We start from the raw sequence: 20,264 nt of genomic DNA, 5'->3' as shown, positions 1-20,264 counted from the left end.
AATAGTGCTTTTTCCCTGGGCCTTTTTAAATCCAAGGATTATGTTTTTTCTAACTTCTGAGAAATTCTGTTCCGTTCTTTCTTAGAAAATCTCTCACCTGTGGAGTTGGATATTTGAACTTATTACTCTAACTCCTTTATTTAATATCTTTATATTTTATATTTTCTGCTTTTGTGTTCTAAGTGAACTTCTATTCTGTCTTTTTTCCTTTGCCCTTCACCTTTCTGTTTAACAACTGTTTAATTTCAGTGATCAAATTTTTAATTTCTCTGATCACTATTTGATTTTTTTTGAGGCTATTATATTCTCATGTCTTTTTCTACTTTTGCCTATTCCCTTGGATGTAAATTCTTTTTTCTTTTTTTAAATTCTTTTTTTTTTTTAATATTTATTTTTTAGTTGGACACAGTATCTTTATTTTTATGTGGTGCTGAGGATCAAACCCAGGACCTCATACTTGCTAGGCGAGCGCTCTGCTGCTGAGCCACAACCCCAGCCCTAAATTCTTTTTTCTTTTGGAGGCTTTTAAAAGAATTAAAATGATTTTTGTCTTCGGTGTTTTCTTTTGCTTTGTTGTTTTCAACTTTGTGTCTGTTTTCAACTTTGTATTTGAAAGGTTCTGGACACCTCACTTTAATTTGTTCATGATTTCAAAAAGTTTTTGTTGGCATAGAGTTCACATTAACAGAAAAGCCACCATTTAAAGTGTCTAATACAGTGGATTTTAGTGTATTTACTATGTTGTGTAATCATCACTATTGTATAAATTCAGAACATTTCCATCGCCTGAAACAGAACTCCATATCTAACAGCAGTCTTAATTCTGCGCCTCCCCCCCACCATCCTCTGGCAATCTCTAATCTACTTTATATCTCTATAAATTCGCCTCTTGTACAAATTTGATATAAATGGAATAATATATGTGGCCTTTTTATCTAAATACTTCTTTTTTAAATATATTTTTTAGTTATCAATAGACTTTGTATGTGGTGCTAAGAATTGATCTCAGTGCCTCACACATGCTAGTTAAGCAGCTGACCACTGAGCCACAACCCCAGCCCTATCCAACTTTCTTTTTAAACTTACAATTTTTTTAGGTTCTTAACTTATGCTGAATAATATTCTATTGTATGGATATACCATGTTTTATTTATTCATTCAATTAGTCTTTGGACATTTGGGTGCTTCTTTTTTGATAATTGTGAGTAGTGGTCCTGAGAATTTGTTTTGTGTGTAGTTGGGTACTTTTAATTCCTTTGGGCGTGGATCTTGTATATATATATACTAAATTCCTTGGTTATTTAGTAATTTTGTGTTTAACATCTGTTTATGATTGAGTTACCACAATAGATTTGTTATGAAAAGAAGCTTTTGCTAAAAAATCAAGAGCAGACAAATTAGCCTAAAGCTAAGTATAATGGTGCACACTTGTAATTTCAACTGTTTGAGAAACTGAAGCAGGAGGATTGTTTTGAGTCCAGGATTTCCAGGCTAGTGTAGGCACCATAACAAAACCCTGTTTTTTAAAAAACAATAACAACAACAGATTTTTCTTTCTTCTTCTTCCTTCTCATCTTCTTCTTCCCCTCTCCTTTCCCTCTCTTCCCTCTCTTCTTTCTTCCTCCCTGTTTCTTCTATCTTATCCCCACCCCTTCCCAGCTGTTGTGAGGTGAACAGCTTTTTCTCTGCTACATCCTTCCACTGTGATGTTCTTTTGCCTCACCTCAGGCCCAAAGCAGTGGACTGTAAGGACACTGAGACTCAACTTGGTTTGGCCAAGTGTTTGATCAAGGGGCCTGGGGCCTGGTGATTCTTGTCAGGGAAAGTGGGTAGAAAAGAAAATTAAACAAAAAGGAAAATAAGTATAAAGACATTTACCTAGCTATGGTACAAAAACAATGACTCTTAACTACCAGGTTAATTTTCAGACTTCAGTTTCTTCATTTGTCAAAATGCATTGATGTAACTAGGTTATGTATGTGGCCCTTCTAACTATTCATTTTGAGTTTGGAATACTTTCTAGGATTTCATATTGAATACTAGAGTTTGAGATTTTACTTATGTGAACAGTACACATTGGGAGTTACAGTAATACGTTATTAAAGGGATGAATAAAATATAGGCTGAACTTCAGATTTTATTTTGAGTTATTTTTCATGATAAGCAGTTAAAATGTTGATTGTTTTAGTTTTATGGGGAAGAATTGGCTAAGTGAAGGATTGAAGTCTTCATTGCTGTTTCCTTAACTAGTTATTTTGATTAATTATGCTTTTCAGTTATTGGTTAATAGTTAATTTTTTGTTATTTTAATATCAGGAGTTTGCAGTCCCTGACTACCGCTCTTCTCATCTTGAAGTTAGTCAGGCATCACAGCTCTTGCAGCAACAGCAACAACAGCAGCTTCGAAGACGACCTTCCTTACTTTCAGAATTTCACCCAGGGTCTGACAGGTAATGGAATTTTTAAAAGGATTATAATTTGATCATTTTGTTTTTGGGGGAGGATGGTATGCCGGGGATTGAATGCAAGGGCACCTGACTACTTAGCTATGTTTCCAGCCCTATTTTGTATTTTATTTAGAAACAGGGTCCACTGAATTGCTTAGCACCTCACTTTTGCTGAGGCTGGCAAAAGTGATCTTGCCTCAGCCTCCTGAGCTGCTGGAATTACAGGCCTGTGCCACCAAGCCTAGTTTGCAGTTTCTTTTATTATTATTTTTCACTAACCAAGATATGAGTAGGCATTTATAATTTATATTTTGAGCCCTTTATATTGTTTAATCTTCTATAGTAATTATTACAATAGTTATCAAGCTTTTAAAACTTGTTTCCACAACATTAATGTTAATGTTGGGGGAAATAATGGATACCTATGTTTGAATCCTGGTAACCTTGATTGTTTTATATAAACTAATGATGTTCTTTCTCAATTTATACTACATACTGGAACCACCTGGGATAACCAAGTCCCCTCACAGAACAATTAAATCACTCTCTGAAGTTGTACCCAAGTATTAGTTTAGTGTCTATAGTTTCCTAGGTGAGTTTCATTTGCAGCTAGGGTTGTAAGTTTCTGACTTAGACTATTTCAGCTTTAATTTTCTGACTTGTAACAATGGGGATATTAATGCCATGGTGTTCAAAGTAAATAGTAAATATTCCATCAGTTAGAGTAGTCCCTCTATGTGGTACTCTTTTTCTCCAATGTCTTTACCATCTCTTCTTTTACTTTTTTTCAATTATAAAGTTTTTTAAAAATAAATTCATTGCATATATTTAAGTATGTGTATAACATGATGCTATGGTATACATATAAATAATTAAAAGGTTACTGTACTGAAACAAATTAACATATTCATAATTTCCATTGTTGCTCCCCTCTTTTCCAACAAGAGCAACTAAAATTGACCCACTTGCATGCATCCCAAATACAGTTTTATTGCCTAGTCCTAGTGGTGTAGGTCAGATCTTTGAACTTGTCGTCCTACATATCTGCTACTTTGTATCATCTGACTACATCATCCTATTTTCATCTTTTCTCTGCCTTTGGAACTGCTGTTTTGTTCTCTATCTCTAGCCATTTTTCTTTTGTATTAGGGATTTAACCTAGGGGAACTTTTATCACCGAGCCATATCCCTGGCCCTTTGTATTTTTTATTTGAGACAGGGTCTTGCTAAGTTTCTTAGGGCCTTACTAAGTTACTAAGGCTGGTCTCAAACTTGTAATCTTCTTGCCTCAGCCTCCTCAGTTGCTGGGATTACAAGCGTGTGCTACCATGCCCTGGGTATATTCTAATTTTTAAAAAATTTTTTTTAATATATACTTTTTAGTTGTAGATAGACACAATACCTTTATTTTTATTTGGTGCTGAGATTCAAACCTAGTGCCTCACCTAAGCACTCTACCACTGAGTTTACAACCCCAGCCCCATATATTTGAATTTTTAAAAAAGATTCCATATGTAAATGAGATCATGCGATAATTTTTTTTCTGTGTCTGGTTTATATCACTTAGCATAATGTCCTCCAGGCCCATCCATGTTGTGGAAAATGGGTAGATCTCATTCATTTTTTTTTTAAACCTGAATAATGTATACACACATGAACACACATCAGTTTCTTTATCAACTTATCCATCAATAGACAGATTTTTTCTCTTTTTTCCTATCTTGGCTATTATGAATGATGCTGACTAAAATCAGAGTGCAGACGTCTTTCATTTCTTTTTAGTATATGTTCATAAGAGGGATTGCTGGTTCATATGATAGTTCTATTTTTATTTCTTCAGAAACCTTCATACTCCTTTCCACAATGATATACTATTCACATTCCTGGCAGTAGTGTGCAAGAGTTCACTTTTCTCCAAACCCTTGTCCACATTTGTTATTGTTTGATATTTTGATAATGGCCGTTCTAATAGGTATGAGGTATTATCTTATATATGGTATTTTTTTTTGAGTGAGAGAGAGAGAAGAGAGAGATAATTTTTTTTTAATATTTATTTTTCAATTTTCGGTGGACACAACATCTTTATTTTATGTGGTGCTGAGGATTGAACCCAGCGCCCCCCGCATGCCAGGCGAGTGTGTTACCTCTTGAGCCACATCCCCAGCCAATATAGTGATTTTTAAAAATATTTTTTTAGTTGTAGATGGGCACAATATGTTTGTTTATTTTTATGTGGTGCTGAGGATCAAACAGAGGGCCTCATACCTGCAAGGCAAGAACGCTACCACTGAACTACCCCAGCCCCTTATATAGTGGTTTTGATAATGGTGTTGAGTAACTTTTCGTGTAACTTAACAATTTATTTATTTTTTCCTTTTTCCTCAGTACCAGAGATTGACCTCAGGGGTACCCGACCGCTGAGCACAACCTCAGCCCTATTTTGTATTTTATTTAGAGACAGGGTCTCACTGAGTTGCTTAGCACCTTGCTTTGAATTCGAAACTCTTCTGCCTCAGCTCCTGAGCTGCTGGGATTACAGGCATTTGCTACCATGCAAGGCTCATGTAATTTAACAATTTTTATGTTTTCTTTGAAGAAATGTGTATTCATGGTTTTGGGGAGTTTTGCCTCTTATTTTTTCTTTCCTTTCTTTTTTTGGGAAGTACTGGGGTTTGAATCCTGGGCATTGTTCATGCTAGACAACTAACCACTCTACCACTGAGCTGTGTTCCTAGCTTCTTTTTAAATTTTAATATTAAGGAGCTGGGTACAGTGGTGCATAACTGTAATCCCAAGGATTTGGGAGACTGAGGCAGAAGAATCTCAAGTTTGAGGCCACCTTGGGCAAATTTAGACCCTTTCTCAAAATAAAAAACAAACAAACAAAAAAATAGTTTGGAAAGTAGCTGAGTGGTAGTAAGCCCCTGGGTTTGATCCCCAGTATTGGGAAAAAAATGTATTGTACCAGATTATAGTAGAACTTTCATTGATTATAATGTTAGCTGTGGGTTTTTCATAAGTGGTCTTAATTATGTTGAGGAACTTCTATATCCAAATTGTTAGGGTTTTTTCCCATTATTTTTTTAAATTTTATTTATTTTCAGTGGTAGGTGGACATAATAACTTTATTATTTATGTGGTGATGAGGATTGAACTTGTTGCCTCACAAGTGCTAGGCAAGTTCTCTACCACTGAGCCACAACCCTAGCTCAAGTGTTAGTTTTTATCAGGAAAGGATATTGGAAGATGGAGATGTATCTCAGTGGTAGATAGCTTGCCTAGTATGTATGAGGCCCCTAGGTTCTATTCACTGCACTGGGAGTAGGGGCAGGGAAAAAGAGTTGGATTTTGTTGGATGCTTTTTCACATCAATTGATGTTATGTCTTTTCTTAATGTGATGTAACACATGGATGGGTTTGTATATGCTAAACCAGTCTTTCATGCTTGGGATAAATTCCACTTGGTTATGATGTATTTTTTTTGAGGGGGGTTACTAGGGATTGAACTCGGGGGGCACTCAACCACTGAGCCACATCCCCAGCCCTGTTTTGTATTTTATTTAGAGATAGGGTCTCACTGAATAGCTTAGCGCCTCACTGTTGCTGAGGCTACCTTTCAACTTGTGATCTCCTTCACAGCCTCCTGATCTGCTGGGATTACTGGTGTTGTGCTAGTTGCTCGATGCTGAGAGCCATAGCCGAGTCGGAATGACGAATGGTGTATCATCTTTTTGATATATTTTTGGATTCATTTGCTAATATTTTTATTGAGGATTTTTGCATCAGTAATCTATAAGACTGGCCTATTGTTTTCTGGTTTAGGAATCAAGGTGATGTTGGCCTCATAAAATGTGTTTGGAATTAGCCCTCAAGCTCTCATTTTTTGAATAGTTTAAGATTTGTTAGTATTAATTTTTCTTTGGATATTTTGTGAAATTTAGCCTGAAGCCATCTCATCCTGGACTTCTCATTTCTGGGAAATTATGATTGCTTTTTCAATTTGTGTGTGTGATTGGTTTGGTCAGACTTTCTATTTCTTTATGATTCAATCTTAGTAGGTTATATTTTTCTAGGAATTTATTTATTAGTGACAAATAATTATAACAGGCCCTTATTATCTGTTTTAGTTCTGAGATATCTGTAATAATTTCTTTACTATTCACTATATTTATTAAATTTCCTTTCTAGTTTTCAATTGTATAAGGAACCTTATTTCCTATCTTTAAAATGTGTTTACTTGTTCAGATATTATGATGATAAGATTTAAAATTATTTGGCTACATTTAAAATTACTATATGTATACTTTTTGGTGAAATTTGTGGAGATAATTTATGTTAACCCTCCCCAATTTCTAACAAATATCCAAAAGTAGTTTTAAAAAAGGTTTAAAATTTTTAAGTTGTATGAAAAAAAGAAACGTATCTTCTACCATGAACTTGGAAAAATGAGATTTAGGGAAAGGAATTAGAAGGAAATTTGAATGACTTGACCTCCTGTTACCTACTTTTTTTTTTTAAAGAGAGAATTTTTTTAATATTTATTTTTTAGTTTTTTTTCGGAGGACACAACATCTTTATTTTTATGTGGTGCTGAGGATCGAACCCAGTGCCTTGCACATGCCAGGCGAGCGCGTTACTGCTTGAGCCACATCCCCACCCACCATACCTACTTTTAATTCTCAAAGAAGCAGTGTTGAGAAAAAGAAAGAGGGTCAATAATATCCTAGGATTTCTCATGCATATTTCCTAATTGGAGAAAAGTTAAATGGGGGTGGTAGTGAATGGTATGCTTAGACATTCCCATTCTGCTGTCTTGGTTTCTCAGTGGCTGCAGATAGAGGACCTGTGGTGTGAAATTTTCCAGGGTGATGAGCAAGCCCTCAGGAGTAATTTATATGTCTGTTTGGAAGAGTAGATCAGCAGAGGCTTGAACACAGCAAATACATACCTGGAACTAGAAATTAAAAAAAAACCTCAGTGTGCCCTCCCCCCAAAAAGCCTTTTGTGTAAGAAACACAAACCAAGAATATACCCTATTAGTGCAATGTACTGTTAAAGAACTTAAAATGATACATTCAAAAATAAAATGATAAGACAACCAAAGAAATAAAATGATTGATTGGACATTCAGGTATCACCCTGCCCACCTTTATAAAATTAGTATATAAAATGAAAAGGATCAAGGAATAAAATAAGGTATGATTGAAAGTAAGAAGTCTTGACAGAATCAGAATGAATGCAGAAGGACAAAGTTTAGGCAGTTACAAAGAAGTAGAAAAATATGAAGATCATCTAACATAATAACATATATTTCTGGACTGGAGAAACTTGTAAAGTATAGAAATTATGTAATTGAACAAAAATGTTTTCCCCTTAAAGTTTAAGAGGAACTCTAGGTTGACAGAGGGTTTTCTTGTGGGCTAGCAATAACTTTGATTCTTTGTGCTGTGTTGACTGGCTTGGCCTTTAACCTCATGACAGATGGTAGTTTTTTTCCCCCATTTTTTTTTTAATTGTTGCATTATAGGTCTACATAATGGTGAAATTTGTTGTTACATATTCCTATGTGCATAACTTGGCCAATATTATTCCCCATTTACCCGCTTTCCCTTTACTCTTTCTTCCCATGGTGTCCTTAATCTACTGATCTCCCTTCAGTTTTCATGAGACCCCCCTCCCCAACTTTCTTTTCCTTTTTCTTCTTTAGTTTTCACATATGAGGGAAAACATATGACCCTTGACCTTCTGAATTAGGTTTATTTTGCTTAACATAGTATTCTCAAGCTCCATCTATTTACCTGCAGATGACCTAATTTCATTTATGCCTGAGTAAAACTCTGCTGTTTGTATGAATGTGTGTGGATCACATTTTCTTTATCTTTTCATCTGGTTCCATAGTTTGGCTATTGTGAATTGTGCTATTATAAACATGCATATGCCTGTTTCCTTGTAATAAGTATGTTGACTTTAATTCTTTATCATAAATACTGAGAAGAGGTATAGGTGGTTCATGTAATGGTTTCATTTCTAATGTTTTGAGGAAATTCCATATTGATTTCCAGAGTGGTTATACTAATTTACAAACCCATCAACAATGGAAAAGTATTTTTTTCCCCTACATCTTCTCCAGCATTTATTATTGTTTGTATTCTTAATAGCTGTCATTCTGACTGGAGTAAAATGTGTTTGATAGATTACTTCTGGCTAATGAGTAGAGGATGAATCTCTTGATTAATGTAGCTATTGTTGTTGAAATTGTGAAGTGCAAGCTCTTCAACTTTATTCTTTTTTTCCCAAGATCATGTTGACATTCCATATAAATTTTTTAATTTTTTTAGTTGTCAATGGACCTTTATTTTATTTATTTATATGCGGTGCTGAGAATCTAACCCAGTGCCTCACACGTGCTAGGCAAGCGCTCTACTACCGAGCCAGAACTCCAGCCCCTCCATATAAATTTTAAGATAGTCTTTCTACTTCTTTAAAAAAATGCCAATGGGAGTTTGATGGAGATCACATTGAATGACTCTGTTAAGTTACTTTGTATTATCTCAACAGTGTTACATCTTCCAATACATGAACATGAAATTTCTTACTGTTTTGGCGGGAGGCACTAGAGATTGAACTCAGGGGCACTTGACTACTGATCTACATCCCCAGACCTATTTTTTTTTTTTTTTTTTTTTAATTTAGAGACAGGGTCTCACTGAGTTGCTTAGTACCTCACTTTTGCTGAGGCTGGCTTTGAACTTATGATCCTCCTGGAGATTATAGGTGTGTGCCACAAGCACCCAGCTAAATTTCCTACTTTTTTTTTTTTTAAATCTTTTATTCCAGCTGTGTTTTCTGAGTTTCAGTGTTTAAGTCTTGATCCTCCTTGGTCAGATTTTATTCTTATTTCATTCAGGTGCTATTGCAAATAGAATTATTTTTAAAATCCTTCTCAGGTTGTTCAAAGCTAGTATGTGGAATACAATGGGATTTTGTGTGTTGATTTTTGTGTCCTGCAACTTCATTGCATTTGCATATTTACTCTTAAGCATTTTATATGGCTTCTTTAGTGTTTTCTATGTAAGAGATCATGTCTTCTGTGAACAGGAATGCTTTTCCAATTTTGGACACTTTTTATTTCTTTTTCTTGCCTGATGGTCTGACAAGAATATCCAGTGGTGAAAGCAGTCATCCTTGTTTTATTCCTAAAGCTTCTTGCTCTCCACTGTTTTTTGTGACAAGGTTCTTCATTTTAAGAGGTCATGGAATTTTGTGTGTTAAATGAGGTTTACAATTTTTGAAGTATAATTTTATAGGCCTTAGCATTTATTTTATCATCTCTCCTAAACATGAAACCCAATGATTATGTTTTCAGTGAAATGTTGTTTTTTTGAGACGCTAATTTAAAGCTTGGCTATAAAGTAAAATATCACCTCCGTAAATACTTTGGTAGAAAATTGTCAAGTTAATGAATACCCATAACCAAGACTCTGTAATACATCATGTAGACAAATAACAGATGCATCCTAACTTTCAAGACACTTTGTTCTTTTGGGGGGAAATTTAGAGTTTTGGGGGTCAGGATGATGTGCTAAGAAACAGCATTGGAAAAAACTTGGTCTTTTTTTTCTTTTCTCTTTAGTGGTAGTAGGGATTGAACTCAAGTCCTCCCACATGTGATGCAAGTGCTCTCCCACTGAACTACACCCACCCTACCCCCTTATTTGTTTTGAAACAGGGCCTCATTAGTTTGCATACACTATCCTGGACCTTGAATCCTTCTGCCTCAGTCTCTCTAGTAGCTGGGATTATAATTCTGTGCCACTGTGCCTGGCATGTAATAGACCAATCTTTAAGACTTGATGACACCTTACTTCAAGTCACTTGTCTCTCCATGTAGCAGTAGCTGGGAGTTTTGTGTTTTTTTTTTTTCTGCTTATTTTTATTATTGGTTGAAAAATCCTCAGATCTGGAATTCATTTTTTATGGCATAGGGTTTAAAACTATTTTATGGATATCCTTTAGGAACTTGTAATTTCTTTTGCAAATCAAAATCTTTTGTCATTTACTTCTAGATTTTTTTTTTTTTTTTACCATCCTTCCCTTCCCTGCCAAAGAATTTGTTATTAGAATTAGAAGTTTAATAGTACTCTAGTACGGTATATATTATTCTGAGTTGAGCAGGAGGCAGGAAGGAGTTCACTTTGAAAATAAACACAAATTTTTAATTTATTTAAAAGTCTTACCAGGATGTTAGAAGTATCACTTAAAAATTTTCAAGAATTTTTTTTGGTTGTTGTTATACGTATTAGGCCTCAAGAGAGGAGAACTGGATATGAACAGTTTCACCCAGGCCCATCCACAGTGGATCATGATTCACTGGAATCCAAGCGACCACGTCTGGAGCAGGTTTCTGATTCCCATTTTCAGCGTGTCAGTGCTGCGGTTTTACCTTTAGTGCACACGCTGCCAGAAGGATTGAGGTCTTCTGCAGATGCTAAGAAGGTAAATATTTGTTCTCTTGCCCTGTGGAGCTATAGGTTTGTAATGTTTATTTAGCCATATTCAGGCACAGTGCCTAAAAGACAGTCCAGTTATGCCACTCCCTAAAGGTTACTGCTAATAGGAAAGTAAAAATTTGTTAAATAGAACCATATAACACAGATGTAGTTCTCCAGACTTTAAAGTCAGTACTTTTGACTTTTTAGGAAATGAAAACAATCTGAGAACTGATAAAGAAAAATTTCTATTGGCTAATTCTCAGAAATTTGGACCGGCTGCACTATAAAATATGGTCTGAGGCACTCAAGACTACCAGTTTTGTCAAATTTAAAGTATATTTTAAATAAGCCCCTATAATTTAGTAGCAATTTATTAACTTACTACATAGGAGAAAATACATTTTAGGTACAGTTTAACTATAGTTTTTAATGTAGAAAAAAATTTGCTTTTAATTTGTATAAGTATTACAAATACAGAAAACTTGGAAATGATAGAGGAAAGAAGTGATGTAATTTGCAGATAATGACTCCCTTATTTCGTTAATTTTTAAATAAAATTTTATATATTTACTGCACTATGTGATATTTGTTATATATGTATATTTTGGAATGAGTCAATCAAACTAATTGACGTATTTTTTACCTCTTGTAGTTGCCTTTTATGTGGTAAGAACATTTAAAATCTCTTAGCAATTTTCAAGTATATAATATATTATAGTTAACTAGAGTCATTCATACAATCAGATGGAACAAATACTTTTAGTGTTAACTATATTTTGTGACATTTCAAATAATGCATAGAGTGAATTTATGAGAGTTCTTTTAAGCTCACATTATTTTTCCTCTTGTGTTTGTTATTACCCTTCTTTTGTGAAATGTGTCCCTGTATTATGCTTTTGCTTTGTTGTTATGCTTATCTTTTTCAGTGGTCTGTTTTCCTTATTAAATCTGTAGAGTAGGAAATACCTAACAAGTAGGTATTGAATAAATACTTGTTTTAAAATAAATTAAGAAATGCTTAACAGTGGCATATTAACCATTTTTATTAACATCTGTTAATGCTTTCCCCACTGTCTTTTGTCTTAATTTTTTTTTTTTTTTTTTTGAAGCAGGGGCACTTAACCACTGAGTCACATCCCCAGGCGGTCTGCCCCCCCCCCCGCCTTTTTTTTTTTTTTTTTTTTTGGATATTTTATGTAGAGACAGGGTCTTGCTGAGTTCCTTAGTGTCTTGCTGAGTTGCTGAGGCTGGCTTCAAACTCTCCATCTTCCTGGCTTCAAACTCCAAACCACTGGGATTACAAGTGTGTGCAATCACACCTAGCTCTATTTTTTTTTTCTTTTGTTATTTGAGATTTAACTCGGGGGGCACTCAACCATTGACCCACATCCCCAGCCCTATTTTGTATTTTATTTAGAGACAGGGTCTCACTCAGTTGCTTAGCTCTTTGCTTTTGCTGAGGCTGTCTTTGAACCTGTGATCCTCCTGTCTCAGCATCCTGAGCTGCTGGGATTATAGGCATGCGCCACTGTGCCTGCTAAATTTTTTTTTTTTCATCTTTATAGCATACTGAAGTTTAAAATGTTTTTGACAGAGCTGGGTGCGGTGGCACATGCCAATAATCCCAACAACTCCGGAAGCTAGGGCAGGAGGATTGCAAAATCAAAGCCAGCCTCAGCAAAAGTGACATGCTAAGCTACTCAGTGAGATCCTGTCTCTAAATAAAATACAAAATAGGGCTGGGGATGTGGCTCAGTGGTTTTAGTGCCCCTGAGTTCAATCCCTGGTAATCCCCCAAAAATGTTTTTCACATCAAACCTCTTTCCTCTATTTACTTTTATGGCTAATTGCCTTTTCTTCCCTAATATCATGTGAATAAATACCCACAATTTTCTTTGAGATTTTATGCAATGAAAAATAATTTAATTTAAAAGATAGTATGTCTACGCTTTATTTTCAAATAGTTCAAGAACAATTTGTATATATAAAGAGAAAGCAAATATAGCATACAACTGGTAAATCTAGATGAAGGATAAATGACTGTCCATTTTATTATTCATTTAACTTTTATGTAAGTTTTCAAAAATAATAAGTTGAATGTAGAAAACTCTTTGTGGTAAGCTAGCTTCTGGGAGGTTTGAGACACACCTGACCATGTGATGCACCATTATTATATAGTGTTTCTGGTTTATAAGAAATGTTTTACTGCATTAAAAGGAAAAAACCCTTAAACATAGCAAATAAAGTTCTTTCAAGACTGAATAATTTATCATAATATAATTTAAAGATATATATATTAGCAGAAGGGAATCTTAAGCACTCATTCATTAAAATGTAACATGTTGGATCAAAGTAAGACCTATTTCCTTTTTTCTTTTTTTTGGTACCAAAAAAAAAGGGATTGATTGTACACAGGGGTGCTCAGCCATTGAGTTACATCCTAGACCCTTTTTATTTTTAGAGACAGGGTCTTGCTAAGTTGCTTAGGCTGGCTTTGAATTTGCAGTCCTCATGCCTCATCTCGAGCTGCTGGTATGATAGGTGTGCCCACAGCACCTAAGCTTATTTCCATGTTATAGTTGGGAAACCAATATTGAGGAAAAGTCAGAGACCTATATAGATCCTCTTAAGTTGAAAGGAACCCCTAGATCTGCTTACCCGATTCATTTTTCTGTTGTTTGTTTTTGATTTTATGTTGAGTTTTTAGTTAATGTTTTCAGATGGTTTCCCAATTTCATTATTTGCCTCTTACATTTATTATAATTTTGATAATAAGAAGATTGTTTTTGTTTAATCAGTTTTTCTTTTTAAATAGAATGTTTTGTTATTATCCTTCGTAAGCCCAAGATGTCATTTTTTAAAGTTTTTTTGTGATTTGCTGATAAGCCTCTTATGTTTGTTATTTCTTGGCTTTTATTTTGATATAAGACGTGAGTAGGAAATTAATTCTTTTTTAAAAAAAATAGCTGTCTGGAAGTTGCATGAAGGTGGGGACAATGTTTCGATTGTAATTTTGTGCTTAGATTCTGTCATATAAGGATGTACTCAGGAGTTTTATATTTTTGTTAAATATTTAATCAGAAAGGAAGTCGTGGAAAATATTGATATGTAATACCAATTCTTAGGGCATGCATCAGAATTACCTGTGGAGCATTCTCAAAATCTACTGATGAAAGTATGTTTTACATTTATACATAATTATATAACACAAATATTAATAGAACATGGAAGTCCGGGTGATTCATTAAATATTTTTCTCTGTACATTAATGTTTCAAAGTTTTCAGGAACAAGCTACCTCACAATTAAAGAAGACCTTAAGAAAATTAACAAATTCTGCAGTTAGTCTTCATTTAGTGCTAGAGTAGCTGGTTTAGTGAATTCAAGATTGTTATGCTTTGGTGGGTGACTCAGGAGGAATGGAGACAGGAGGATTGCAATTTCAAGGCCAGCCTCAGCAATTTAGTGATGCCCTAAGCAACTTATTGAAATGTTGTCTGAAAATGAAAAGGGCTAGAGATGTGGCTTAGGGGTAAAGCACTCCTAGGTTAAATATCCAATACCAAAAAAAGAATTACTATGCCTTTCATGGTATTAGTGAAGATTTGAATGTTAAAAAGAGATTATAAAGATATTTCTACCTATAATTTGTTTTTTAAGGTTGATGGGGAGATGGTCATACCCTAGGTATGATTTCTTATTTTGAAGACACTGTTTTCTTTTGAAAACTAGTAACTTCAAGAATTTATATTGTAACAGAGGAAGCATGAAGTACAGGGTTTAAGGCTGCTAGAGATAAACTGCATATTAAACCTAAATGATACAGGAATTTAATTGTATTATTGATATATTGTTATTTAAATTTTTTTGGATTTATATGTGTGTGTATACATATATATGCATATACTTTTCGGGTTTTTTTTTTTTGGAGGTTCTAGAGATAGGCCTTGTGCATATTAGGCAACTATTCTGCTTCTGAGCTATATTATTCTTTGTTTTATTAAGGCTTCCTTATAGAGTTGTATAGGATTTTAGGATGTAGCCACCATCGTCTTTTCTCCAGATGTCCCTTTTATTAAGTGTGTGCTATGTCAGGTTTAGCCTTTTTAGGCTTTTTAGCAATATACATGTTATATTTTAGCTGCGGTCTCTGAAGCAAAGTGGTTTGAGACAATTATTTAGGTATCTCTTCTGTACATTTTTGGTTTAGAATTAGAACCAGCTAGGTTTTGTTTGTTTTTTTGTACTGGGAATTGAACCCAGGGGCACTTAACCACTCACTGAGCCACATCCCAGCCCCTTTTTATATGTAGAGATAGGGTCTTGTCAAGTTGCTTAGGGCCTTGCTAAGTTGCTGAGGCTGTCTTCAAACACTTGATTCTCCTGCCTCAGCCTCCCAAGCCTCTGGGATTACAAATTAGCAACACTGTACCAGGCTCATTATTTAATACCTGTTAGGTTTTTACAGTTTCACTTATCATTCTCATTCTGGGCTTCTCATAGCCTAAAGAAAACTAAAACCTCAAACTAAAATTCATTTGTTTTATGACCTTGCTTATATCTTTACCTCATATTGGAAGTTAGTGATTTTGTGTGTGTATTGTGATCGTAGATTTTGGGTGGAGGGGCTTTCATTCTTTTGCAGATTTGTTGGTGAAATTGATGAAGTTTTTCTTTTCTTTTTTTTTTTTTTTATGTGTGTGTAAAGTAAGATGATGGTTTTTCACTAAAGAGAGATTACATGTGTTATAGTATGGACAGGCTTAGTTGTCTGTCTGCTTTACGAAGGTAGGCCTAGAAATGGTAAGAACAAATGTTCCTAGGTCTGACTTCTGTGCCTCAGCTTTGATCCTTAGAAATTCTGAAAAGTGTGTGTGGTGTGTGTGTGTGTGTGTGTGTGTGTGTGTGTGTGTGTGTGAGAGAGAGAGAGAGAGAGAGAGAGAGAGAGAGAGAGAGAGAGATAGATAGATAGATATTGGGGATTGAACCCAGGGCCTTATACATGCTGAGCATATACTGTACCACTCAGCTACATCCCCCAGGCCCTGAAAAGTTTTTGATAGGAGTTCTTGGCCATATCATAGCTGTTAAGTTGTGTGGATACACAGGCTTTACCTGGAGAGACACTATTTCTTATTCTTATTTTAAAGAGCTGTTGCAAGAAAATGGCTCAGAAATTTATCTCTTTCCTTTTCTTTCCCTAGAATTTCCCAGTAGTGTCAGTATTGCTACTGAAGACTGATCAACCACCTGGCCACCTCACTGTGTATAGCTTTTAGGGTCTTCAAAATAGTGAATGATTCATCTAAACTAGAAAAGTTCTGTAACCATCTGTGGGATTTATGTATGTATATTTGCTTGTGTGTGGATATGAAAATTGGTAGTAAGAGACTGCTGTTAGGGAAATAGTACACATGGCTCTGCTGTATTTTAAAAGTTACTTTTTCAGTTAAGACCATCTTGACTCAGCCAGTGTGCTGTTAGTGAGAAATAAATTTCTGGTCTCAAATTTCTTTAAAGGATCCAGCATTTGGAGGCAAACATGAAGCTCCATCTTCTCCAATCTCTGGGCAACCATGTGGAGATGATCAAAATGCTTCACCTTCCAAGCTTTCAAAAGAAGAGTTAATACAGAGTATGGATCGTGTAGATAGAGAAATTGCGAAAGTAGAACAGCAGATCCTTAAACTGAAAAAGAAACAAGTAAGTGTTTTTATTTCTTAATATATGCTAATATGTTTTTCCCCCTAAAGAAGGTAGTGTTGAATTTTCCATATTTTAGAACTATATATACAAGGAATCATTCCTTATATAGTCTGTGATTTGCTTTTTTTGGCTACTAGTTTTCTTAGTTTCTGTACTGTCTGATTATATATTCTTTGAGTGTACTGTATGATGCCAAATTTGTTAAAATGAGAGTACAATTTTACATTCCCATTTGTAGCATGGATGTGTATTAGTTTATGCCCATCCTTATCTTTACTTGATGTATAATTTTTTTTCATTTGGATATGAAGTAGTTTTTACTTTGGTTTTAATTTGCATTTCCTTGATTAGAAATGAGGCTGGGCTTATTTTCACTTGTTTGTGGCTTGTTTTCCCAGGATGTATCATTAAGGTCTTGTATCCTCTTAAGTTGTTTTGTTATTTTCTTATCTTTTTTTCCTACCAGGTGTAGTGTTGCATGCCTGTAATCCCAGCTACTTGATAGGCCAAGGCAGAAGGATCATAATTTTGAGGCTAGTCTCGGCAACTTAGTGAGACCCTATCTCATAAGAAAAAGAGTTGTGGATGTAGTTTAGGGATAAAGCACTTGCCTAGCATGTGTGGGGGGAAAAAAGATTTCTTAAAGACTTGTCAGTTATGTACATCATAGATATCATTTAAGTTGTGGTTTGTCATTTCGTTTTTTTAAGGAAGGATTTGCTTTTTAAATGAGAAAGTATTTTGCCTTGATATATTGTCTAGACTGGTCCGTAACTCCTGAACTCAAGTGTTCCTCCTGCCTCAACTCTCAAGTAGCTATGATTACAGGTGGCTCAAGGAAGGATTTTTTAAAAATTAAGATTATATGTCATATTCCACAATACTTACCTTTTCAAAGTACTTGTAATGTATTTATAAAGATTTGCCATCATCAGTAATTCCAGATATCAAGTTAATTTTTATTACTTTAAGAGAAAGCCCCATATCAATTAATAATTACTCCCCATTTCCCTCATTTTCATCCTTTGGCTTCCTCTCAATTGTCTGTGTCTGTGATTTGTGTATTTTGGACATTTTGGCCTATAGCAATATAACTTATGTGACTTTTTGTGTTTGACTGCATTTATTTAGCATGTTTTCAAGATTCATCCATGAAGTATTTTTTGTGGATACTTTATTACTTTCTTTTTTTTTTTTTTTCATTTTGTGATTGTTATTTTTATTTTTTTTATTTATTTTTTTTTATTTTTTTATTTTTTTTATTTTTTTTTTATTGTTGGTCGTTCAAAACATTACATAGTTCCTCATACATCATATTTCACAGTTTGATTCAAATGAGTTATGAACTCCCAATTTTATCCCGTATACAGATTGCTGCATCACATCAGTTACCCTTCCATTGATTGACATATTGCCTTTCTAGTGTCTGATGTATTCTGCTGTCTATATTATTCTCTACTATCCCCCCTCCCCTCCCCTCCCCTCCCCTTTTCTCTCTCTACCCCTTCTACTGTAAATCACTTCTTCCATTTGAATTATCTTGTCTTACCCCTCCTTTCCTCTTATATGTCATTTTGTATAACCCTGAGGATCGCCTTCCATTTCCATGCGATTCCCCTTCTCGTTTCCTTTACTTTCTTACTTTATTACTTTCTATGCTTGAATAATAGTTCCATTGCTTGGCTATATTTTATTTGTTCATTTATTAGTTGGTAATCACTTGGTTTGTTCACTTTTTGACTATGATGAATAATGCTGATGTGATAGTCATATTTTTGCATTGACATGTTTTCCCCCTTGGATATACATCCAGGAGTGGAATTGCTGGGTCATGTGGTAAATCCATTTAAATGTTTGAGGAACTTCCAACTGTCTTCCAAAGTGGCTGAACCATTTTATATTCCCACCAGAAGTTTATAAGGGTTCCACTTTTTCTGTCTCCTTGTCAATGGTGTTTTTTGGTGAACAGAATTTCTTTAAGTCTTATGAATAAGGTAATTTATTATATTCTTAAAATTTTATAGTTTTGCTTTTCACATTATTCTTTAATCCACTGGAAATTAACTTTTTGTCACCCTCAAGGTAACAGTCAAAAGCCCCCCCCACCAACTGCTCTTTAGTATTGACTCTATTATCATTAATGTTTACATCTATAAATAGATTGCTTTCTGGGTTTTGGGTTCCTGTCTGCTGGTATTGTCTTCTTAGGTTCTCCTACTTATTAGAGATTTACAGTAATTCTTGTTCAGTAAGGTATGCCCCACTTCTGTGTAAACATTTCAGCTACCAAAAAATTTTGTATCTCATATAATTTTTAGGATCACGTTGTTCATTTCTCCAAAAAATCTTTCTTAAATTTTAGAGGGAATCATATGGAATGTAGAAATCAATTTTGAGGGAGTGATGTCTTCTATTTTTTGCATAGTGGGGATTGAACCCAGAGCCTTACTCATATTAGGCAAGTGTTTTACCAGTGAGTTATATACCCAGCCCAGAAAAGATATCTTTATGATTTTGAGTCTTAACAATCCATGAATATAGTATACTTTTCCATTTTTTAATTTTTTTTTTATGTTTTATTTATTTTGTGATTCTGGGGATTGAACTTAGGGCCTCACATATGCCAGTCAAATGCTGTACCACTGAGGTACACTCCAGCCTTTTTTAAATTTTGAGAAAAGATTTCATTACTTTTACTAGGCTGAATTAGAACTTGTGATCCTCCTCCTTCAGCCTCTAAGTCATTGGGATTGCAGGTGCATGCCATTGTACCTAGTTCATGTTTTAGTTTTGTCCAAAAATATTTTATATACCTTGTGTTAGAGTCAACTTAGATACTTTATATTTTTATGTTATTGTTAATAATATCTTTGTAAAATTTTTATTTGTTTAAATATTACATTTGACTTCTTTTATACTAACTAGCAGCTTCTCAAAATTATTGTTTTTATGCTAATGATTCATAGATTGTTTTGGGGCCTCTGTATAGGTAATAGTCATGTCAACATTTTAAAAAATAACATTTTTGTTTTTATCTTTACAGTTTTATTTCTTTTATTTATTTTTCTATTGTTTCATTGTTCTGGTTCAGACTAATATTTAAAGTGATCATTGTTGTTCTTTGCTGCTTTCATTCATTCATTTATTTATTTATTTTTAATTATTTTTTAGTTTTAGGTGAACACAATACCTCTATTTTTATGTGATTCTGAGGATCCAACCCAGTGCCTCATGCATGCTAAGCAAGCACTCTACCACTAAGCCACTGTTAAAGAAATGTGTTTTACATTTTATCATTGATTTATGTTGAGTTTTTTGTAGATACTCTTTATCAGGTTGGAAAATTTCCTTCTATTCCAATATGCAGACTTTTTATTCAATCATGAAGGAATGTTTAGCTATACCATTTTTTTTTACATTTACTGAAAATCTTTCTCCTTTAATATCTCAATGTGATGAACTCATTTAGTTTTAAATCACCTGTGTATTTTAGTATTCAGCCTAAAACAGTCATGATATATCTCTTTTTAAAATTTAATTACTGGATTTAATTTAACAATATTTATTTTGAGTTTTATTTTGCAATACTGGGGATTGAAGCCTGGGCCTCACATGTGTTA

At 34.3% G+C, this 20,264-nt stretch overlaps 1 protein-coding gene across 23 annotated transcripts in view; it reads left to right on the top strand.

The window, feature by feature from the left end:
* Ncor1 (nuclear receptor corepressor 1) overlaps nt 1-20,264 on the top strand; it is a 157,362-nt gene that overhangs the window by 31,771 nt on the left and 105,327 nt on the right. For all 23 annotated transcript variants that reach the window (XM_026411379.2, XM_026411378.2, XM_026411381.2 and 20 more), the window contains exons 3-5: nt 2,317-2,450; nt 10,751-10,943; nt 16,459-16,641. In XM_026411379.2, coding sequence (XP_026267164.2) covers nt 2,317-2,450; nt 10,751-10,943; nt 16,459-16,641 — 510 coding nt within the window. The remainder of the gene's footprint in view (nt 1-2,316; nt 2,451-10,750; nt 10,944-16,458; nt 16,642-20,264) is intronic.

This window comes from Urocitellus parryii, chromosome 7, assembly GCF_045843805.1.
Source record: "Urocitellus parryii isolate mUroPar1 chromosome 7, mUroPar1.hap1, whole genome shotgun sequence".
NCBI lineage: Eukaryota > Metazoa > Chordata > Mammalia > Rodentia > Sciuridae > Urocitellus > Urocitellus parryii.
The sequence above is the reverse complement of the archived record's forward strand: the minus strand, read 5'-3'. Positions and strand labels throughout refer to the sequence as shown.